Source organism: Rutilus rutilus (genome assembly GCF_951802725.1).
Source record: "Rutilus rutilus genome assembly, chromosome: 23".
NCBI lineage: Eukaryota > Metazoa > Chordata > Actinopteri > Cypriniformes > Leuciscidae > Rutilus > Rutilus rutilus.
This window is the reverse complement of record NC_140233.1, coordinates 21,090,671-21,110,467: the sequence shown is the minus strand read 5'-3', so window position 1 is coordinate 21,110,467 and position 19,797 is coordinate 21,090,671. Positions and strand designations below refer to the sequence as shown.

Below are 19,797 nucleotides of genomic sequence, written 5' to 3'. Positions count from 1 at the left end.
GTCAGAAGCATCTGAGGTCGCTTCGTGCCGTTCATGTCCCCGGGGAGCTCAATCGTGTGGCCGACGAACTTTCACGTCGGTCCCCCCTTCCGGGAGAATGGCGACTTCATCCCCAGGTGGTCCAGCTGATCTGGCGAATCTTCGGAGCCGCACAGGTAGACCTGTTTGCCTCTCCGGACACGACCCATTGCCAGTGGTATTACTCCCTGACCGAAGGGACTCTCGGCACGGATGCCCTGGCACACAGCTGGCCCCGGGACCTACGCAAATATGCGTTTCCCCCAGTGAGCCTTCTTGCACAAACTCTGTGCAAGGTCAGGGAGGACGAGGAGCAAGTCCTTTTGGTGGCCCCGTATTGGCCAACCCGGACTTGGTTCCCAGAACTCATGCTCCTCGCGACAGCCCCTCCTTGGCCGATTCCTCTGAGGAACGACCTTCTATCGCAGAGACGGGGCACCCTATGGCACCCGCGTCCAGACCTCTGGAAACTCCATGTCTGGTCCCTGGACGGGACGCGGAGGTTCTAGATGGCCTACCACAGGCAGTGGTAGATACCATCTCTTCAGCTAGAGCCCCCTCTACGAGGCGCCTCTATGCTCTGAAGTGGAACCTGTTCGTCGGCTGGTGTTCTTCCCACGGGGAGAACCCACGAACTTGCCCGATCGGTGTAGTGCTCTCCTTCCTACAACAGGGGTTGGAGCGAAGGCTGTCTCCCTCCACCCTCAAAGTGTATGTTGCCGCAATAGCCGCGCATCACGATGTAGTTGAAGGTAAGTCCGTGGGGAAGCACGACCTGGTCATCAGATTCCTCAAGGGTGCTAGGAGGCTAAATCCACCTCGCTACTTGCACCCTGTACCCTCTTGGGACTTAACTTTAGTGCTCAAAGCGCTCCAAAGTCCTCCTTTTGAGCCTTTGCTGACAGTCGAAATAATATCCTGTCCATTAAGACAGCACTCCTGTTAGAATTGGCTTCTTTCAAGAGGGTGGGGGATCTGCAGGCTTTTTCGGTCGACGAATCGTGCCTAGAGTTCGGGCCCGGCCTTTCTCACGTTGTGTTGAGACCCCGGCTCGGATATGTGCCCAAGGTTTCTACCACTCCCTTCGCGGACCAGGTAGTGAACCTGCAAGCGCTGCCCCAGGAGGAGGCAGACCCAGCCCTAGCTTTTCTCTGTCCCGTCCGGGCCCTCCGGGTTATATAGACAGAACGCAAAGCTTTAGGACCTCAGATCAGCTCTTTGTTTGTTATGGAGACCAGCAGAAGGGGAAGGCTGTCTCCAAGCAGAGGTTAGCCCACTGGCTAGTGGATGCTATCACCAGGGCTTATGAGTCCCAGGGTGAGCCCTGCCCACCCAGGTTGCGGGCTCACTCCACTAGGAGTGTTGCCGCTTCTTGTGCTCTGGCACAAGGCGCTTCGCTAACAGACATTTGTAGAGCTGCGGGCTGGGCGACACCGAACACGTTCGCTAGGTTTTATAGCCTACGTGTGGAATCTGTTTCCTCCCGAGTACTTGCTACGGCCAGTAATTAGAGGGAATAGGTGTGTCGGCTTGCGACGCCATTCCATGAGCGGATACGTGCGTCTTTTTGCTCCGTTGGTTACCCAACAAACGGCTAACCTCGTGAGTTCCTCCATCACCCCCTCCGGTGCCAGGCGTTGCGGACCGCCCGGCACCAGGTCTGCTACCTTCAGTAAGGAGTTGCTAGTAGACTGGGTGTTTTTCCAGTGGTCCCTGCGGCGACCCATGATTGCCACGTGCAGTTCAGCCGTGTCTTCCCCTTGACAGACTCATTCTGTCGTCCTTGTTGAGTATGCTCCTCACTCCTCCGGACTGGGACTACCTTCAAGGACTGCCATATGTTTCACTACCCTACGTGGTTAGTACATATGTGTATTGAGGGCCTTCCTCTAGGCTGCCTCAGCTTCCGCAGCGTTCCCCCCCCCCCATTATATCCTTGGGGTCGGACACGCTTTCCCAGTGTTATCCAATATCCACTGATTGGGTCTTGCGGAACAGCAGTGTGATTCCCTAGCTAGCTCCCGCAAAATTTCTGGAAACTGCTGCAGGGCTGTAGCTTAGCTGGGCGCTGGAAGGGGCCAGCACCATGGCGTGTTGGTAGGGATCCCAATTCGTCAGGGGAACTCCCCCGACGAGGCGTCGGAGTTCCCTGCTGACGAAAGGGAACGTCTCGGTTACGTATGGTAACCCTCGTTCCCTGAGTCCAGGGAACGGAGACGCCTCGTCCCGTCGCCATGCTGCTGTACCTTCGCGGAGGACTGGACACCGTTCGGCTCCTCAGCGAAAAGCGTTTGTGTATGCGCTTGATTCCGCCTTATACCCGCACTGGTAGGCGGGCCGCGGAATGCAAACCTTGAATGCCAATGTTCATTGGCTCGTTTTAATTCACTCGAAGGCAATTGGTCTCCCTAGCGTGATCCCAATTCGTCAGGGGAACTCCCCCGACGAGGCGTCTCCGTTCCCTGGACTCAGGGAACGAGGGTTACCATACGTAACCGAGACGTTTTTCCAACTGAATGTCATAATTGTCTATCTATATTAATTACATCTCGTAGGTAGGGCTGTCACAATGAAATTTGGCTGACAATTAATTAGGACAAAACAACTGTGATTATGCCAATTAATTGTCAGTTTTAGAGCTTTGACGATTATGCTGATTAATCGTTTGATTTAGGGCTTTGCCATACAATTTTTGTGTTCTGCATTCATTAAATAATTGTGATTAATTTAATAAATAAATGGTCAAACAAGACACATATAGAAACAATCAAAGAACTAATCAACAAGAAAAACTACGAAGGACTATAAAACATGGCGCAAAACAGGAAAAAACATAAAAGTCCACACAAGACCAAGGGAACACAAGACAGTAATCATGACAAATATATATATATATATATATATATATATATACACTTGGCTGATCCTTGACGCGACGCGATCGCAAAGCAAAGTTGATTCTGCACTAATTTGATCTAGCTATACATACAGGGATGCTAATTAACCAGTTAAGCAACAGTAAGAATTTTTTACCAATGAATGGCCTACTATCGTTTGCTGCATGCTTAAAAAACACACTACAAATATTTTTGTTTGTTTTTGAGAGAAAAAAACCCAAACGTCTCAGGTCACTTATGTTACCCTGGTTCCCTTTCAGTTCGTTAACGTTCAACATAGTCGGACGTACTGTACTGATTGGGATCACGCTTAGAGAGCCTGTCATCTTCGAGTATTGATAAAACGAGCCAATGCACATTGGCGTGCGATATTTGTATCTCACACTCCGCCCCGCAGTGCGGGTATAAATACGGAAGCGGATGTACGCACCATTTGTCCTTCGCTTCGGAGCCGATCGGTCTTCATGTCAATGTTTCCGAAGAGTGTTGATTCTTTCAACGAGCGAGTGTGTCGGTGCTTCTTCTGGAAGGCTCTCCTGGTGCTGGTGGTTCGACAGCGCGAGTGCAACTGCTGTTTTAACATCATTCTCTTTGTGTTTGTTTGTTTGACAGCTGGTTAGAGGGCGAAGAAGTGAGTGCTTCACTGGTACAGGCTGCTATCCATGCTACGGCACTGGTGAGAGTCCCATTTCCAGAAATAGCAACACAGGTGTGTTTGCGGCTTTTTAAAGATGCCATGCATTTCTGGATGCGGTCGTTCCCTGTCTCCAGCTGACGGTCACAATAGATGCATCACGTGTTTGGGCATTCATCACGCTGAAGCAGCTTTTGTGGATGGTTCATGTTCTCATTGCGGGAACATGACTATCTCGGTGTTGAGATTGAGACTCGCCTTCATTCCTGAAGGTGGAGTCCCCATTCCCATGCCCCGCTCTAGCGCCCCTTCTGGCTGACCCCAGAAGAGAGCTACTGCTCCGTGTGGGATGGGTGATCTGAGGATCGCAGTGAGGGCTTCCACACCCGGTAACCAGTCCCCGTGGGCCCCTCACTCCTCTGTCACACCGCAGCTGGTGGAGCTCCCTACTGAACGTGCTGGTCCCTCTGTAGTGGACTAACCAGCTGTTTCGTGCAGGCCTCCTCCTGAGGACAGGATGTCGATCGCTGCATCATAAGGGGAGCTGGACTATGAAGATGACGACGTCCACTCTAGTGGTCCAGGAGCGCCATCTCTGGTTTCAACCTGACCGATATGAGGAAGGCCGACAAGTCTCGGTTCCTGGACTCCCCATTTCCCAGGTTGGGCTCTTCGGTGACGCGGTGGAGGACTTTGCCCAACAGTTCTCCGCCGCCCAGAAGCAGACTGAGGTGATCCGGCACATCCTGCCCCGGCGGCCCGCTACTTTACGGTGTCTTTACAAAGGTCATGGAGGTGGCCATTGCTCCCATGAGAGCGTGGTGTTCGTATCCTCAACTATCTCGACGACTGGCTGATACTAGCTCAGTCTCGGGAGCAGTTGGGGCTTGCTGCTCCAGCATATCAGTCAGTTGGGTCTGGGAAAAGAAAGAGCAAACTCGCCCCTGTGCAGAGGATCTCTTTTCTCGGAATGCAGCTGGACTCGGTCCACAGACGGCACGCCTCACAGAGGAACGTGTCCAGTCAGTGCTGAACTGCTTGAATACTGTCAAGCACAGAACAGTGGTCCCACTGAAACTTTTTCAGAGGCTCATGGGGCTTTGTCAAACGCCGCTGGGTTTGCTTCATATGAGACCACTTTAGCACTGGCTTCACGGCCGAGTCCCGAGATGGGCGTCGCAGAGCGGCACGTTCCGTGTGACAATCACCCCAGCCTGCTGCCAAACCCTCAGCCCGTGGTCAGACCCTTCGTTTCCCCACGGATCTCCCATCAACTGCATCGTGATGTACGGCAATAGAGGCAACATACACTTTGAGGGTGGAGGGAGACAGCCCAACCCATCTTGCAGGAAGGAAAGCACAGTACCGATTGAACATCTAGAACAAGTGTTCAGGTATGCTGTGGACTCCACAGATGCCTCAAACACCGGCTGGGGGGCCACGTACAGCGGGCATGCAGTAGCGGGGGTCTGGACGGGCCCCCAACTGCATTGGCACATCAACTGCCTCGAGTTGTTAGCAGTACACCTTGCTCTGAGACGCCTCAAACTGCCACTGCTAGGCAAGTATGTGCTGGTCCGTACGGACAACACTGCAACCGTTGCGTACATCAACCATCAAGTTAGTCTACGCTCCCCTCGCATGTCGCAACTCGCCCGCCATCTTCTCCTATGGAGTCAGAAGCATCGGAGGTCGCTTCGTGCCACTTATATCCCCGGCCAGCTCAATCATGCCGCCAAAGAGCTCTTACGTCAGCCTGTGGCCCAGGAAGAGTGGAGACTCCATCCCCAGGCGGTCCAGCTGATTTAGGACCACTTCGGGGCCGCACAGATAGATCTGTTTGCCTCTCCGGACTCGTCCCATTGCCAGTTGTTTTACTCCCTGACCCAGGGGACCCTCGGCACGAATGCTGTGCAAAGTCAGTGAGGAAGAGAAACAGGTCTTGCTAGTTGTCCCTTATTGGCCCAACCGGACCTGGTTCCCCGAACTGATGCTCCTCTCGACAGCCCCTCCCTGGCCCATTCCTCTCAGGGAGGACCACCACTCTCAGAGACTGTGCACCGTATGGCACCCACGTCCAGGCCACTGGAAACTCCATGTCTGGTCCCTGGACGGGACGCAGAGATTCTAGGTGATCTACCACAAGCTGTCATAGACACCATCATTTCTGTGAGAGCACCCTCTACAAGGCATGCTTACACCCTGAAGTGGAACCTGTTCATTGAGTGGTGTTAACAAAAGTATATATATATATATATACACATATATATATATACATATATACACTCACCTAAAGGATTATTAGGAACACCATACTAATACTGTGTTTGACCCCCTTTCGCCTTCAGAACTGCCTTAATTCTACGTGGCACTGATACAACAAGGTGCTGTAAGCATTCTTTAGAAATGTTGGCCCATATTGATAGGATAGCATCTTGCAGTTGATGGAGATTTGTGGGATGCACATCCAGGGCACGAAGCTCCCGTTCCACCACATCCCAAAGATGCTCTATTGGGTTGAGATCTGGTGACTGTGGGGGCCATTTTAGTACAGTGAACTCATTGTCATGTTCAAGAAACCAATTTGAAATGATTCGAGCTTTGTGACATGGTGCATTATCCTGCTGGAAGTAGCCATCAGAGGATGGGTACATGGTGGTCATAAAGGGATGGACATGGTCAGAAACAATGCTCAGGTAGGCCGTGGCATTTAAACGATGCCCAATTGGCACTAAGGGGCCTAAAGTGTGCCAAGAAAACATCCCCCACACCATTACACCACCACCACCAGCCTGCACAGTGGTAACAAGGCATGATGGATCCATGTTCTCATTCTGTTTACGCCAAATTCTGACTCTACCATCTGAATGTCTCAACAGAAATCGGGACTCATCAGACCAGGCAACATTTTGTAAGTTTACCGGCCCTGTAAGTTTACCAGCCCGTCTGGCACCAACAACCATGCCACACTCAAAATTGCTTAAATCACCTTTCTTTCCCATTCTGACATTCAGTTTGGAGTTCAGGAGATTGTCTTGACCAGGACCACACCCCTAAATGCATTGAAGCAACTGCCATGTGATTTGTTGATTAGATAATTGCATTACTGAGAAATTGAACAGGTGTTCCTAATAATCCTTTAGGTGAGTGTATATCACATCCATGTAGGACAAGACTCGACAAGGAAAACAGGAAACACTGGGCTCTAAATACACAAAGGGTAAATTGGCAAACAAGACATGCCTGTTTTTCCAACTGAAATGTCATCATTGTCTATGTATATTAATTACATCTTGTAGGTGCTGCTGTTTGACACAATTGTAATAAAACTTCATTAGTAATAAAAAATAATAAAATACAGCTATAAGTGCTTACACAGCTGTCCATGAAAAATACTCACTTGTAGAAGTTGTTGGAGTAGATGGTGAAGAATTGGTTGTAGTGACAGGGGATGCTGTAATATATGGACATATAATGAAATAAAAATACAAACATTTACGAAATAGTACTTACAAGATAACAATGGCATATGTTCATACAATTAACTTTTGTAGTACAATCCATGTTTTATTGTTAAAAGAAAAACTTGTATTATATTACATTTTAAACATTTGAACTGGTAGGCACTATTGTTTAATTCTCAGAAAGTGACATGAAATAAGAACAATTATTATTACAATTTTCTTAATATTTGCTGACATGTTTACAAAGACCTTTTTGCATTCAATGAAATTCTGCATTTCAAAAAAAAAAAATTTATCACACAAATATATAATATAGACATTAAACTGTAATTTTTTTTTTTATTTTAGCTGCTGATGGTTGATTCTCAGGATGCAATTTGAAATATTGAGGTACCTATTACTTCTAACAGTAAAAAAGAAGAACTTTCTAAGGACGTTTTAAGATAACTCTACATGAACATTACTCTAGCATGAGCATGTGAATAAACTACTGAAATAATTTTCCTATTAACATGTTTACTCAAATGTCCATGAATAAACATACTCACTTGTAGTAGCTGATGTTGGAGAATTAGTTGAAGAGATTGTAGTGTCTGCTGGAATATTTTGATATAGAAAGAAATATAAATACAGTTTTATTGAGCAATACATGTCATAGGATATATTTACAAGGATATATATATTATTATTATTATTATTTTTTTTTAAATACAACATTCTGTAATTCTGTATTACAATAATTACTATTAAAAGAACATGACAAACAGTAAATAATTTAGTTAAAACTGTTTGCTTTTCCAATGACTTTTACTTTGTTATTCCTGTTTCCTGTTTTCCCTGTGTCTAGTTTGTTCCCTTGCTTATGTTTTGTGTTCACCTGTGTCTTGTTAACTTTCTCTTTATCCTGTGTGCTTTTAAGGCATCTGTTTGGTTCAGTTCATTGTCCTATATTGTCTATGCTTGAAGCCTAGCTTTAGATTTTCTCCTGCGCCAAAGATACAAATCTTCCAGTCATTCGCCACCTCCTCCTCAACCAGGATGATCGCTCCTTTGGGGACCACATCAGTGAGATCCTAGACCTGACGTATAAGACCCATTACCCCGACCACTCACTGATCACCTTTTTTTGGACTGGACTTAATGACATGTTTAAACAACTATTCCCCCTTTCCCATTTTTGATCCTTGAGAGGTTTTATGGATTTATTTATGGAGTTACTGTAGTTCTTGGCTTAATATTCGTTGACATGCATAATAGGACATTTTTGCATGAAATTAAATTCTGCATTACATTAGGCAAGTTTTTTATTTTATTTTGTATATAGCAAAAACTGTTAACAGAAGAAGATATGACCGTATCTGTGTCATAAACTGCGTAAATGCAGTTTTTCCAACTGAATGTCATAATTGTCTATCTATATTATTACATCTCGTAGGTAGGGCTGTCACGACAATGAAATTTGGCTGACAATTAATTAGGACAAAACAACTGTGATTATGCCAATTAATTGTCAGTTTTAGAGCTTTGACGATTATGCTGATTAATCGTTTGATTTAGGGCTTTGCCATACAATTTTTGTGTTCTGCATTCATTAAATAATTGTGATTAATTTAATAAATAAATTGTCAAACAAGAGACATGTAGAAACAATCAAAGAACTAATCAACAAGAAAAACTACGAAGGACTATAAAACATGGCGCAAAACAGGAAAAAACAAGTCCACACAAGACCAAGGGAACACAAGACAGGAATCATGACAAATATAAATAATATATATATATATATATATATATACATATACACTTGGCTGATCCTTGACGCGATCGCAAAGCAAAGTTGATTCTGCACTAATTTGATCTAGCTATACATACAGGGATGCTAATTAACCAGTTAACCAACAGTAATAATTTTTTACCAATGAATGGCCTACTATCGTTTGCTGCATGCTTAAAAAACACACTACAAATATTTTTGTTTGTTTTTGAGACAAAAAAAAACAAACGTCTCAGGTCACTTATGTTACCCTGGTTCCCTTTCAGTTCGTTAACGTTCAACATAGTCGGACGTACTGTACTGATTGGGATCACGCTTAGAGAGCCTGTCATCTTCGAGTATTGATAAAACGAGCCAATGCACATTGGCGTGCGATATTTGTATCTCACACTCCGCCCCGCAGTGCGGGTATAAATACGGAAGCGGATGTACGCACCATTTGTCTTTCGCTTCGGAGCCGATCGGTCTTCATGTCAATGTTTCCGAAGAGTGTTGATTCTTTCAACGAGCGAGTGTGTCGGTGCTTCTTCTGGAAGGCTCTCCTGGTGCTGGTGGTTCGACAGCGCGAGTGCAACTGCTGTTTTAACATCATTCTCTTTGTGTTTGTTTGTTTGACAGCTGGTTAGAGGGCGAAGAAGTGAGTGCTTCACTGGTACAGGCTGCTATCCATGCTACGGCACTGGTGAGAGTCCCATTTCCAGAAATAGCAACACGGGTGTGTTTGCGGCTTTTTCAAGATGCCATGCATTTCTGGATGCGGTCGTTCCCTGTCTCCAGCTGACGGTCACAATAGATGCATCACGTGTTTGGGCATTCATCACGCTGAAGCAGCTTTTGTGGATGGTTCATGTTCTCATTGTGGGAACATGACTATCTCGGTGTTGAGATTGAGACTCGCCTTCATCCCTGAAGGTGGAGTCCCCATTCCCATGCACCGCTCTAGCGCCCCTTCTGGCCGACCCCAGAAGAGAGCTACTGCTCCGTGTGGGATGGGTGATCTGAGGATCGCAGTGAGGGCTTCCACACCCGGTAACCAGTCCCCGTGGGCCCCTCACTCCTCTGTCACACCGCAGCCGGTGGAGCTCCCTACTGAACATGCTGGTCCCTCTGTAGTGGACCAACCAGCTGTTTCGTGCAGGGCTCCTCCTGAGGACAGGATGTCGATCGCTGCATCATAAGGGGAGCTGGACTCTGAAGATGACGACGTCCACTCTAGTGGTCCAGGAGCGCCATCTCTGGTTTCAACCTGACCGATATGAGGAAGACCGACAAGTCTCGGTTCCTGGACTCCCCATTTCCCAGGTTGGGCTCTTCGGTGACGCGGTGGAGGACTTTGCCCAACAGTTCTCCGCCGCCCAGAGGCAGACTGCCCCGGCGGCCCGCTACTTTACGGTGTCTTTACAAAGGTCATGGAGGTGGCCATTGCTCCCATGAGAGCGTGGTGTTCGTATCCTCAACTATCGCGACGACTGGCTGATACTAGCTCAATCTCGGGAGCAGTTGGGGCTTGCTGCTCCAGCATATCAGTCAGTTGGGTCTTTGGATCAACTGGGAAAAGAAAGAGCAAACTCGCCCCTGTGCAGAGGATCTCTTTTCTCGGAATGTAGCTGGACTCGGTCCACAGACGGCACGCCTCACAGAGGAACGTGTCCAGTCAGTGCTGAACTGCTTGAATACTGTCAAGCACAGAACAGTGGTCCCACTGAAACTTTTTCAGAGGCTCATGGGGCTTTGTCAAACACCGCTGGGTTTGCTTCATATGAGACCACTTTAGCACTGGCTTCACGGCCGAGTCCCGAGATGGGCGTCGCAGAGCGGCACGTTCCGTGTGACAATCACTCCAGCCTGCTGCCAAACCCTCAGCCCGTGGTCAGACCCTTCGTTTCCCCACGGATCTCCCATCAACTGCATCGTGATGTACGGCAATAGAGGCAACATACACTTTGAGGGTGGAGGGAGACAGCCCAACCCATCTTGCAGGAAGGAAAGCACAGTACCGATTGAACATCTAGAACAAGTGTTCAGGTATGCTGTGGACTCCACAGATGCCTCAAACACCGGCTGGGGGGCCACGTACAGCGGGCATGCAGTAGCGGGGGTCTGGACGGGCCCCCAACTGCATTGGCACATCAACTGCCTCGAGTTGTTAGCAGTACACCTTGCTCTGAGACGCCTCAAACTGCCGCTGCTCGGCAAGTATGTGCTGGTCCGTACGGACAACACTGCAACCGTTGCGTACATCAACCATCAAGTTAGTCTACGCTCCCCTCGCATGTCGCAACTCGCCCGCCATCTTCTCCTATGGAGTCAGAAGCATCGGAGGTCGCTTCGTGCCACTTATATCCCCGGCCAGCTCAATCATGCCGCCAAAGAGCTCTCACGTCAGCCTGTGGCCCAGGAAGAGTGGAGACTCCATCCCCAGGCGGTCCAGCTGATTTAGGACCACTTCGGGGCCGCACAGATAGATCTGTTTGCCTCTCCGGACTCGTCCCATTGCCAGTTGTTTTACTCCCTGACCCAGGGGACCCTCGGCACGAATGCTGTGCAAAGTCAGTGAGGAAGAGAAACAGGTCTTGCTAGTTGTCCCTTTATGGCCCAACCGGACCTGGTTCCCCGAACTGATGCTCCTCTCGACCGCCCCTCCCTGGCCCATTTCTCTCAGGGAGGACCGCCTCTCTCAGAGACTGTGCACCGTATGGCACCCACGTCCAGGCCACTGGAAACTCCATGTCTGGTCCCTGGACGGGACGCAGAGATTCTAGGTGATCTACCACAAGCTGTCATAGACACCATCATTTCTGCGAGAGCACCCTCTACAAGGCATGCTTACACCCTGAAGTGGAACCTGTTCCTTGAGTGGTGTTCTCTAAAGTATATATATATATATATACATATATATATCACATCCATGTAGGACAAGACTCGACAAGGAAAACAGGAAACACTGGGCTCTAAATACACAAAGGGTAAATTGGCAAACAAGACATGCCTGGTTTTCCAACTGAAATGTCATCATTGTCTATGTATATTAATTACATCTTGTAGGTGCTGCTGTTTGACACAATTGTAATAAAACTTCATTAGTAATAAAAAATAATAAAATACAGCTATAAGTGCTTACACAGCTGTCCATGAAAAATACTCACTTGTAGAAGTTGTTGGAGTAGATGGTGAAGAATTGGTTGTAGTGACAGGGGATGCTGTAATATATGGACATATAATGAAATAAAAATACAAACATTTACGAAATAGTACTTACAAGACTAGAATGTACATTTCCTGAAGAAAATGTGAAGTGGTGCTTGCAGTGGCAAAATTTGCCACTCGGTTGCTAGGGTGTTGTACATGATTGCATACGAGCCAACAACCATGTCTGTACGATGTTGTGGAGCTGAAATATGGCTTCTATATGTTGCAATATGGTTGCTAAGGTGTGGTTACACAGTTACCATGATGATATTTACAGATTGGTTTCCCAACTGAAACAAACAAGCACACCCCCATGTCTATATGATGTTCTGGTGCTGAGATATAGCTCATTCATGTGTTTGTACGGTTGCTAGGGTACTCCAAATGGTTGCTAAGGTTTGTTTATACAGTTTATGGGGTAATATTTAAAGAGTATTTGCAGGTTTGGGTCAAAAAATGCCCAACTCTGTGTTTTTACAATGTTTTGTTGCTGAGATATGGCTTGTAAATGTTGTTCAATGGTTGCTAGGGGCCTGTAACTGGTTTCTAGGGCGTGGCTATGAAGTTGTTATGTCACTACTTATTGGCTGCTTGATACGATGAATCAAAAGAGCCCATCCCCAAGGCTCTATGACCTTCTGAGCCAAAGATATGATTTTGCAAATTTTGTGCCTATGTTAAGTCTATGGGACATTTTTCGGCTAATTTTTCATCCGCCAGACGAACATCTTACACCCGATCGCTTATAAAAGTCATAGCACACCTTTCCTCAATAAACCGGTCGATTTGACACCTCATTCAGGGTTCTGTGACAAACGGTGTGGGGCGAGTTACGCGCCGAAGTTTTGTCTAGGTGAATAGTAATCACAACACTAGAATGTACATTTCCTGAAGAAAATGTGAAGTGGTGCTTGCAGTGGCAAAATTCGCCACTCGGTTGCTACGGTGTTGTACATGATTGCATACGAGCCAACAACCATGTCTGTATGATGTTGTGGAGCTGAAATATGGCTTCTATATGTTGCAATATGGTTGCTAGGTAGCTTTAAACGGTTGCTAAGGTGTGGTTACACAGTTACCATGATGATATTTACAGATTGGTTTCCCAACCGAAACAAACAAGCACACCCCTATGTCTATACGATGTTCTGGTGCTGAGATATAGCTCATTCATGTGTTTGTATTTGTCATGTGTTTGCTAGGGTACTCCAAATGGTTGCTAAGGTTTGTTTATACAGTTTATGGGGTAATATTTAAAGAGTATTTGCAGGTCTGGGTCAAAAAATGCCCAACTCTGTGTTTTTACAATGTTTTGTTGCTAAGATATGGCTTGTAAATGTTGTTCAGTGGTTGCTAGGGGCCTGTAACTGGTTTCTAGGGCGTGGCTATGAAGTTGTTATGTCACTACTTATTGGCTGCTTGATAGGATGAATCAAAAGAGCCCAACCCCAAGGCTCTATGACCTTCTGAGCCAAAGATATGATTTTGCAAATTTTGTGCCTATGTTAAGTCTATGGGACATTTTTCGGCAAATTTTTCGCCCGCCAGACGAACATCTTACACCCGATTGCTTATAAAAGTCATAGCACACCTCTCCTCAATAAACCGGTCAATTTGACACCTCATTCAGGGGTCTGTGACAAACGGTGTGGGGCGAGTTACGCGCCGAAGTTTTGTCTAGGTGAATAGTAATCACAACACTAGAATGTACATTTCCTGAAGAAAATGTGAAGTGGTGCTTGCAGTGGCAAAATTCGCCACCCGGTTGCTAGGGTGTTGTACATGATTGCATACGAGCCAACAACCATGTCTGTACGATGTTGTGGAGCTGAAATATGGCTTCTATATGTTGCAATATGGTTGCTAGATAGCTTTAAACGGTTGCTAAGGTGTGGTTACACAGTTACCATGATGATATTTACAGATTGGTTTCCCAACCAAAACAAACAAACACATCCCCATGTCTATACGATGTTTTTGTGCTGAGATATAGCCCAATTATGTGTTTGTACGGTTGCTAGGGTACTCCAAATGGTTGCTAAGGTTTGTTTATACAGTTTATGAGGTAATATTTAAAGAGTATTTGCAGGTCTGGGTCAAAAAATGCCCATCTCTGTGTTTGTACAATGTTTTGTTGCTGAGATATGGCTTGTAAATGTTGTTCAATGGTTGCTAGGGGCCTGTAACTGGTTGCTAGGGCGTGGCTATGAAGTTGTTATGTCACTACTTATTGGCTGCTTGATAGGACGAATCAAAAGAGCCCAACCCCAAGGCTCTATGACCTTCTGAGCCAAAGATATGATTTTGCAAATTTTGTGCCTATGTTAAGTCTATGGGACATTTTTCGGCAAATTTTTTGCCCGCTAGACGAACATCGTACACCCGATCGCTTATAAAAGTCATAGCACACCTCTTCTCAATAAACCGGTCGATTTGACACCTCATTCAGGGGTCTGTGACAAACGGTGTGGGGCGAGTTACGCGCCGAAGTTTTGTCTAGGTGAATAGTAATCACAACACTAGAATGTACATTTCCTGAAGAAAATGTGAAGTGGTGCTTGCAGTGGCAAAATTCGCCACCCGGTTGCTAGGGTGTTGTACATGATTGCATACGAGCCAACAACCATGTCTGTACGATGTTGTGGAGCTGAAATATGGCTTCTATATGTTGCAATATGGTTGCTAGGTAGCTTTAAACGGTTGCTAAGGTGTGGTTACACAGTTACCATGATAATATTTACAGACTGGTTTCCCAACCGAAACAAACAAACAGATCCCCATGTCTATACGATGTTCTGGTGCTGAGATATAGCTTGTTGCTAGGGTGTTCTGGGTGGTTGCGATGGGGTTGCTAGGCAGTTGCTATGGTATTCTGGGTGGATGCTAGGGCATTGCTAGGCAGTTGCTAGGGTGTTCTGGATGGTTGCTAGGCAGTTGCTAGGTGCTCTGGGTGGTTACTAGGCAGTTGCTAGGTGTTCTGGGTGGTTGCTAGGCAGTTGCTAGGGTGTTCTGGGTGGTTGCTAGAGTTTTTTGGTGGTTACTAGAGCATTTCTATACGTTGCTAGGGTGTTCAGGGTGGTTGCTAAGGTATTTTTGTTAGTTGCTATGGTGTTACTAGGTGGTTGGTAGTTGTCAAATATGGTTACTATGGAGTTTTTATAGAGTTCTTAAAATCTTTAATAACGAGTGCCTTCACTACGGTCGAATAGGCACAAGCATGGAGCAATATCGCAAGGCCACGAGAGTAAAATTGCTTTAAAAAATACAAAAAATATTAAAAAATGTTTTTTTTTTGGTTTAGGGTGGTTGCTAGGGAGCTCTTAGTGGATGATAGGGTGTGCTAAAACTGTTTGCTAGGGTGTGGCTATGAAGATTTTAGGCCATTACTTATTGGCTGCTTGATAATATAAATCCTCTGAGGGAGAGAGAGAGGGAGAGACGCAGGGGTGTCAGGCCCTTTTGGAGTCTGTGTGTGTGAAAACGTCGGTTTGGATTTGAATTTTTTTAGAATGCCCCATGTTAAGTCAATGGGACTTTTTTGGCCGCTTTTTCATCCGCTGTGCGAACATCGTACACCCGATCGCTTAGAAAAATCATAGCACACCTCTCCTCAATGAGCCGGTCGATTTGACTCCTCACTCAGGGATCTGTGACAAACAGTGCGGGGCGAGTTACGCGCCAAACTTTGGGCGGAATAATAATAATAATAATAATAAGTATGAGCAATAACAATAGTGATGCTTTTAAAAAAGCACCACTAACTAGAATGTACATTTCCTGAAGAAAATGTGAAGTGGTGCTTGCAGTGGCAAAACTCGCCACTCGGTTGCTAGAGAGTTGTACATGATTGCATACGAGCCAACAACCATGCCTGTACGATGTTGTGGAGCTGAAATATGGCTTCTATATGTTGCAATATGGTTGCTAGGTGGCTCTAAATGGTTGCTAGGGTGTGAATACACAGTTACCATGGTGATATTTACAGACTGGTTTCCCAACCGAAACAAACAAGCACACCCCCATGTCTATACGATGTTCTGGTGCTGAGATGTAGCTCATTCATGTGTTTGTACGGTTGCTAGGGTACTCCAAATGGTTGCTAAGGTTTGTTTATACAGTTTATGGGGTAATATTTAAAGAGTATTTTCAAGTCTGGGTCAAAAAATGCCCATCTCTGTGTTTGTACAATGTTTTGTTGCTGAGATATGGCTTGTAAATGTTGTTCAATGGTTGCTAGGGGCCTGTAACTGGTTGCTAGGGCGTGGCTATGAAGTTGTTATGTCACTACTTATTGGCTGCTTGATAGGACGAATCAAAAGAGCCCAACCCCAAGGCTCTATGACCTTCTGAGCCAAAGATATGATTTTGCAAATTTTGTGGCTATGTTAAGTCTATGGGACATTTTTCGGCAAATTTTTTGCCCGCCAGACGAACGTCTTACACCCGATCACTTATAAAAGTCATAGCACACCTCTTCTCAACAAACCGGTCGATTTGACACCTCATTCAGGGGTCTGTGACAAACGGTGTGGGGCGAGTTACGCGCCGAAGTTTTGTCTAGGTGAATAGTAATCACAACACTAGAATGTACATTTCCTGAAGAAAATGTGAAGTGGTGCTTGCAGTGGCAAAATTCGCCACTCGGTTGCTACGGTGTTGTACATGATTGCATACGAGCCAACAACCATGTCTGTATGATGTTGTGGAGCTGAAATATGGCTTCTATATGTTGCAATATGGTTGCTAGGTAGCTTTAAACGGTTGCTAAGGTGTGGTTACACAGTTACCATGATGATATTTACAGATTGGTTTCCCAACCGAAACAAACAAGCACACCCCCATGTCTATACGATGTTCTGGTGCTGAGATATAGCTCATTCATGTGTTTGTATGGTTGCTAGGGTACTTCAAATGGTTTCTAAGGTTTGTTTATACAGTTTATGGGGTAATATTTAAAGAGTATTTGCAGGTCTGGGTCAAAAAATGCCCAACTCTGTGTTTTTACAATGTTTTGTTGCTGAGATATGGCTTGTAAATGTTGTTCAATGGTTGCTAGGGGCCTGTAATTGGTTTCTAGGGCGTGGCTATGAAGTTGTTATGTCACTACTTATTGGCTGCTTGATAGGATGAGTCAAAAGAGCCCAACCCCAAGGCTCTATGACCTTCTGAGCCAAATATATGATTTTGCAAATTTTGTGCCTATGTTAAGTCTATGGGACATTTTTCGGCTAATTTTTCGCCCGCCAGACGAACATCTTACACCCGATCGCTTATAAAAGTCATAGCACACCTTTCCTCAATAAACCGGTCGACTTGACACCTCATTCAGGGGTCTGTGACAAACGGTGTGGGGCGAGTTACGCGCCGAAGTTTTGTCTAGGTGAATAGTAATCACAACACTAGAATGTACATTTCCTGAAGAAAATGTGAAGTGGTGCTTGCAGTGGCAAAACGCGCCACTGGGCAGATGCTAACACAATTACCATGTTGTGATACCATGATATACCACGTTTTAGCATTATTTACCACGATTTACTATTTTTCTAAGATGATTTACTACGATTTACCTTGTTGCTAGCATGATTAGCATGTTGCTAGCATGTTTTTAGCTAGATGCTAGCATGATTAGCATGTTTGCTAGCTTGATTAGCATGTTGCTAGCTTAATTAACATGTTGTTAGCATTATGTTACCATAATTTGCATTTTGCTAGCATGATGCTAGCTTGATTAGCATGTTGGTAGCATGATGCTAGGATGATTAGCATTTTGCTAGCATGCTTTTAACAAGATGCTAGCATGATTAGCATTTTGCTAACAAGTTTTTAGCTAAATGCTAACATGATTAGCATGTTGCTAGCATGATGCTAGCTTGATTAGCATGTTGCTAGCATGTTGCTAGCATGATGCTAGCTTTATTAGCATGTTGCTAACATGATGCTAGCATAATTAGCATGTTGGTAGCATGACGCTAGCATGATTAGCAATTTTGCTAGCATGATGTTAACATGATTAGCATGTTGCTAGCATGATGTTAGCTTGATTAGCATGATGCTAGCTTGATTAGCATGCTGGTAGCATGATGCTAGCATGATTAGCATGTTGTTAGCATGATGCTAGCATGATTAGCATTTTGTTAGCATGTTTTTAGCTAGATGCTAACATGATTAGAATGTTGCTAGCATGATGTTAGCTTGATTAGCATGTTGCTAGCATAATGCTAGCATGATTAGCCTGTTGCTAGCATGTTTTTGGCTAGATGCTAACATGATTAGCATGTTGCTAGCATTATGCTAGCTTGATTAGCATGTTGCTAGCATAATGCTAGCATGATTAGCATGTTGTTAGCATTATGCTAGCTTGATTAGCATGTTGCTAGCATAATGCTAGCATGATTAGCATGTTGCTAGCATGATTAGCATGTTGATAGCATGTTTTTAGCAAGATGCTGAATGTTCTGGGTGGTTGCTAGGCAGTTGCTAGGGTGTTCTGGGTGGTTGCTAGAGTTTTTTGGTGGTTACTAGAGCATTTCTAGACGTTGCTAGGGTGTTCAGGGTGGTTGCTAAGGTATTTTTGTTAGTTGCTATGGTGTTACTAGGTGGTTGGTAGTTGTCAAATATGGTTACTATGGATTTTTTATAGAGTTCTTAAAATCTTTAATAACGAGTGCCTTCAGTACGGCACTCGGCCTGCGGCCTCGTGCCTATGGCCGAATAGGCACAAACATGGAGCGATATCGCAAGGCCACGAGAGTAAAATTGCTTTAAAAAATACAAAAAATTTAAAAAAATGTTTTTTTTTGGTTTAGGGTGGTTGCTAGGGAGCTCTTAGTGGTTGCTAGGGTGCTAAAACTGGTTGCTAGGGTGTGGCTATGAAGATTTTAGGCCATTACTTATTGGCTGCTTGATAATATAAATCCTCTGAGGGAGAGAGAGAGGGAGAGATGCAGGGGTGACAGGCCCTTTGGAGTCTGTGTGTGTGAAAACGTCGGTTGGGATTCAAATGTTTTTAGAACTCCCCATGTTAAGTCAATGGGACTTTTTTGGCCGCTTTTTCGTCCGCTGTGCGAACATCGTACACCCGATCGCTTAGAAAAGTCATAGCACACCTCTCCTCAATGAGCCGGTCGATTTGACACCTCACTCAGGGGTCTGTGACAAACGGTGCGGGGCGAGTTACGCGCCAAACTTTGGGCGGAATAATAATAATAATAATAATAATAATAATAAGTATGAGCAATAACAATAGTGATGCTTTTAAAAAAGCACCACTAACTAGAATGTACATTTCCTGAAGAAAATGTGAAGTGGTGCTTGCAGTGGCAAAACTCGCCACTCGGTTGCTAGGATGTTGTACATGATTGCATACGAGCCAACAACCATGTCTGTACGATGTTGTGGAGCTGAAATATGGCTTCTATATGTTGCAATATGGTTGCTAGGTAGCTTTAAACGGTTGCTAAGGTGTGGTTACACAGTTACCATGATGATATTTACAGACTGGTTTCCCAACCGAAACAAACAAGCACACCCCCATGTCTATACGATGTTCTGGTGCTGAGATATAGCTCATTCATGTGTTTGTACGGTTGCTAGGGTACTCCAAATGGTTGCTAAGGTTTGTTTATACAGTTTATGGGGTAATATTTAAAGAGTATTTGCAGGTCTGGGTCAAAAAATGCCCAACTCTGTGATTTTACAATGTTTTGTTACTGAGATATGGCTTGTAAATGTTGTTCAATGGTTGTTAGGGGCCTGTAACTGGTTGCTAGGGCGTGGCTATGAAGTTATGTCACTACTTATTGGCTGCTTGATAGGATGAAT

The 19,797-nt window shown here is 45.4% G+C and overlaps 1 protein-coding gene across 1 annotated transcript in view; it reads right to left on the bottom strand.

The window, feature by feature from the left end:
- The window catches only part of LOC311283312 (receptor-type tyrosine-protein phosphatase eta), a gene marked incomplete at its 5' end in the record, with an annotated part of 35,838 nt that extends 23,844 nt beyond the window's left edge, over window positions 1-11,994 (bottom strand). The window contains 3 exons of the mRNA XM_084397665.1: window positions 6,950-7,003; window positions 7,562-7,609; window positions 11,934-11,994. Coding sequence (XP_084253791.1) covers window positions 6,950-7,003; window positions 7,562-7,609; window positions 11,934-11,994 — 163 coding nt within the window. The remainder of the gene's footprint in view (window positions 1-6,949; window positions 7,004-7,561; window positions 7,610-11,933) is intronic.
- Between the last annotated feature and the right edge of the window lie 7,803 nt (window positions 11,995-19,797).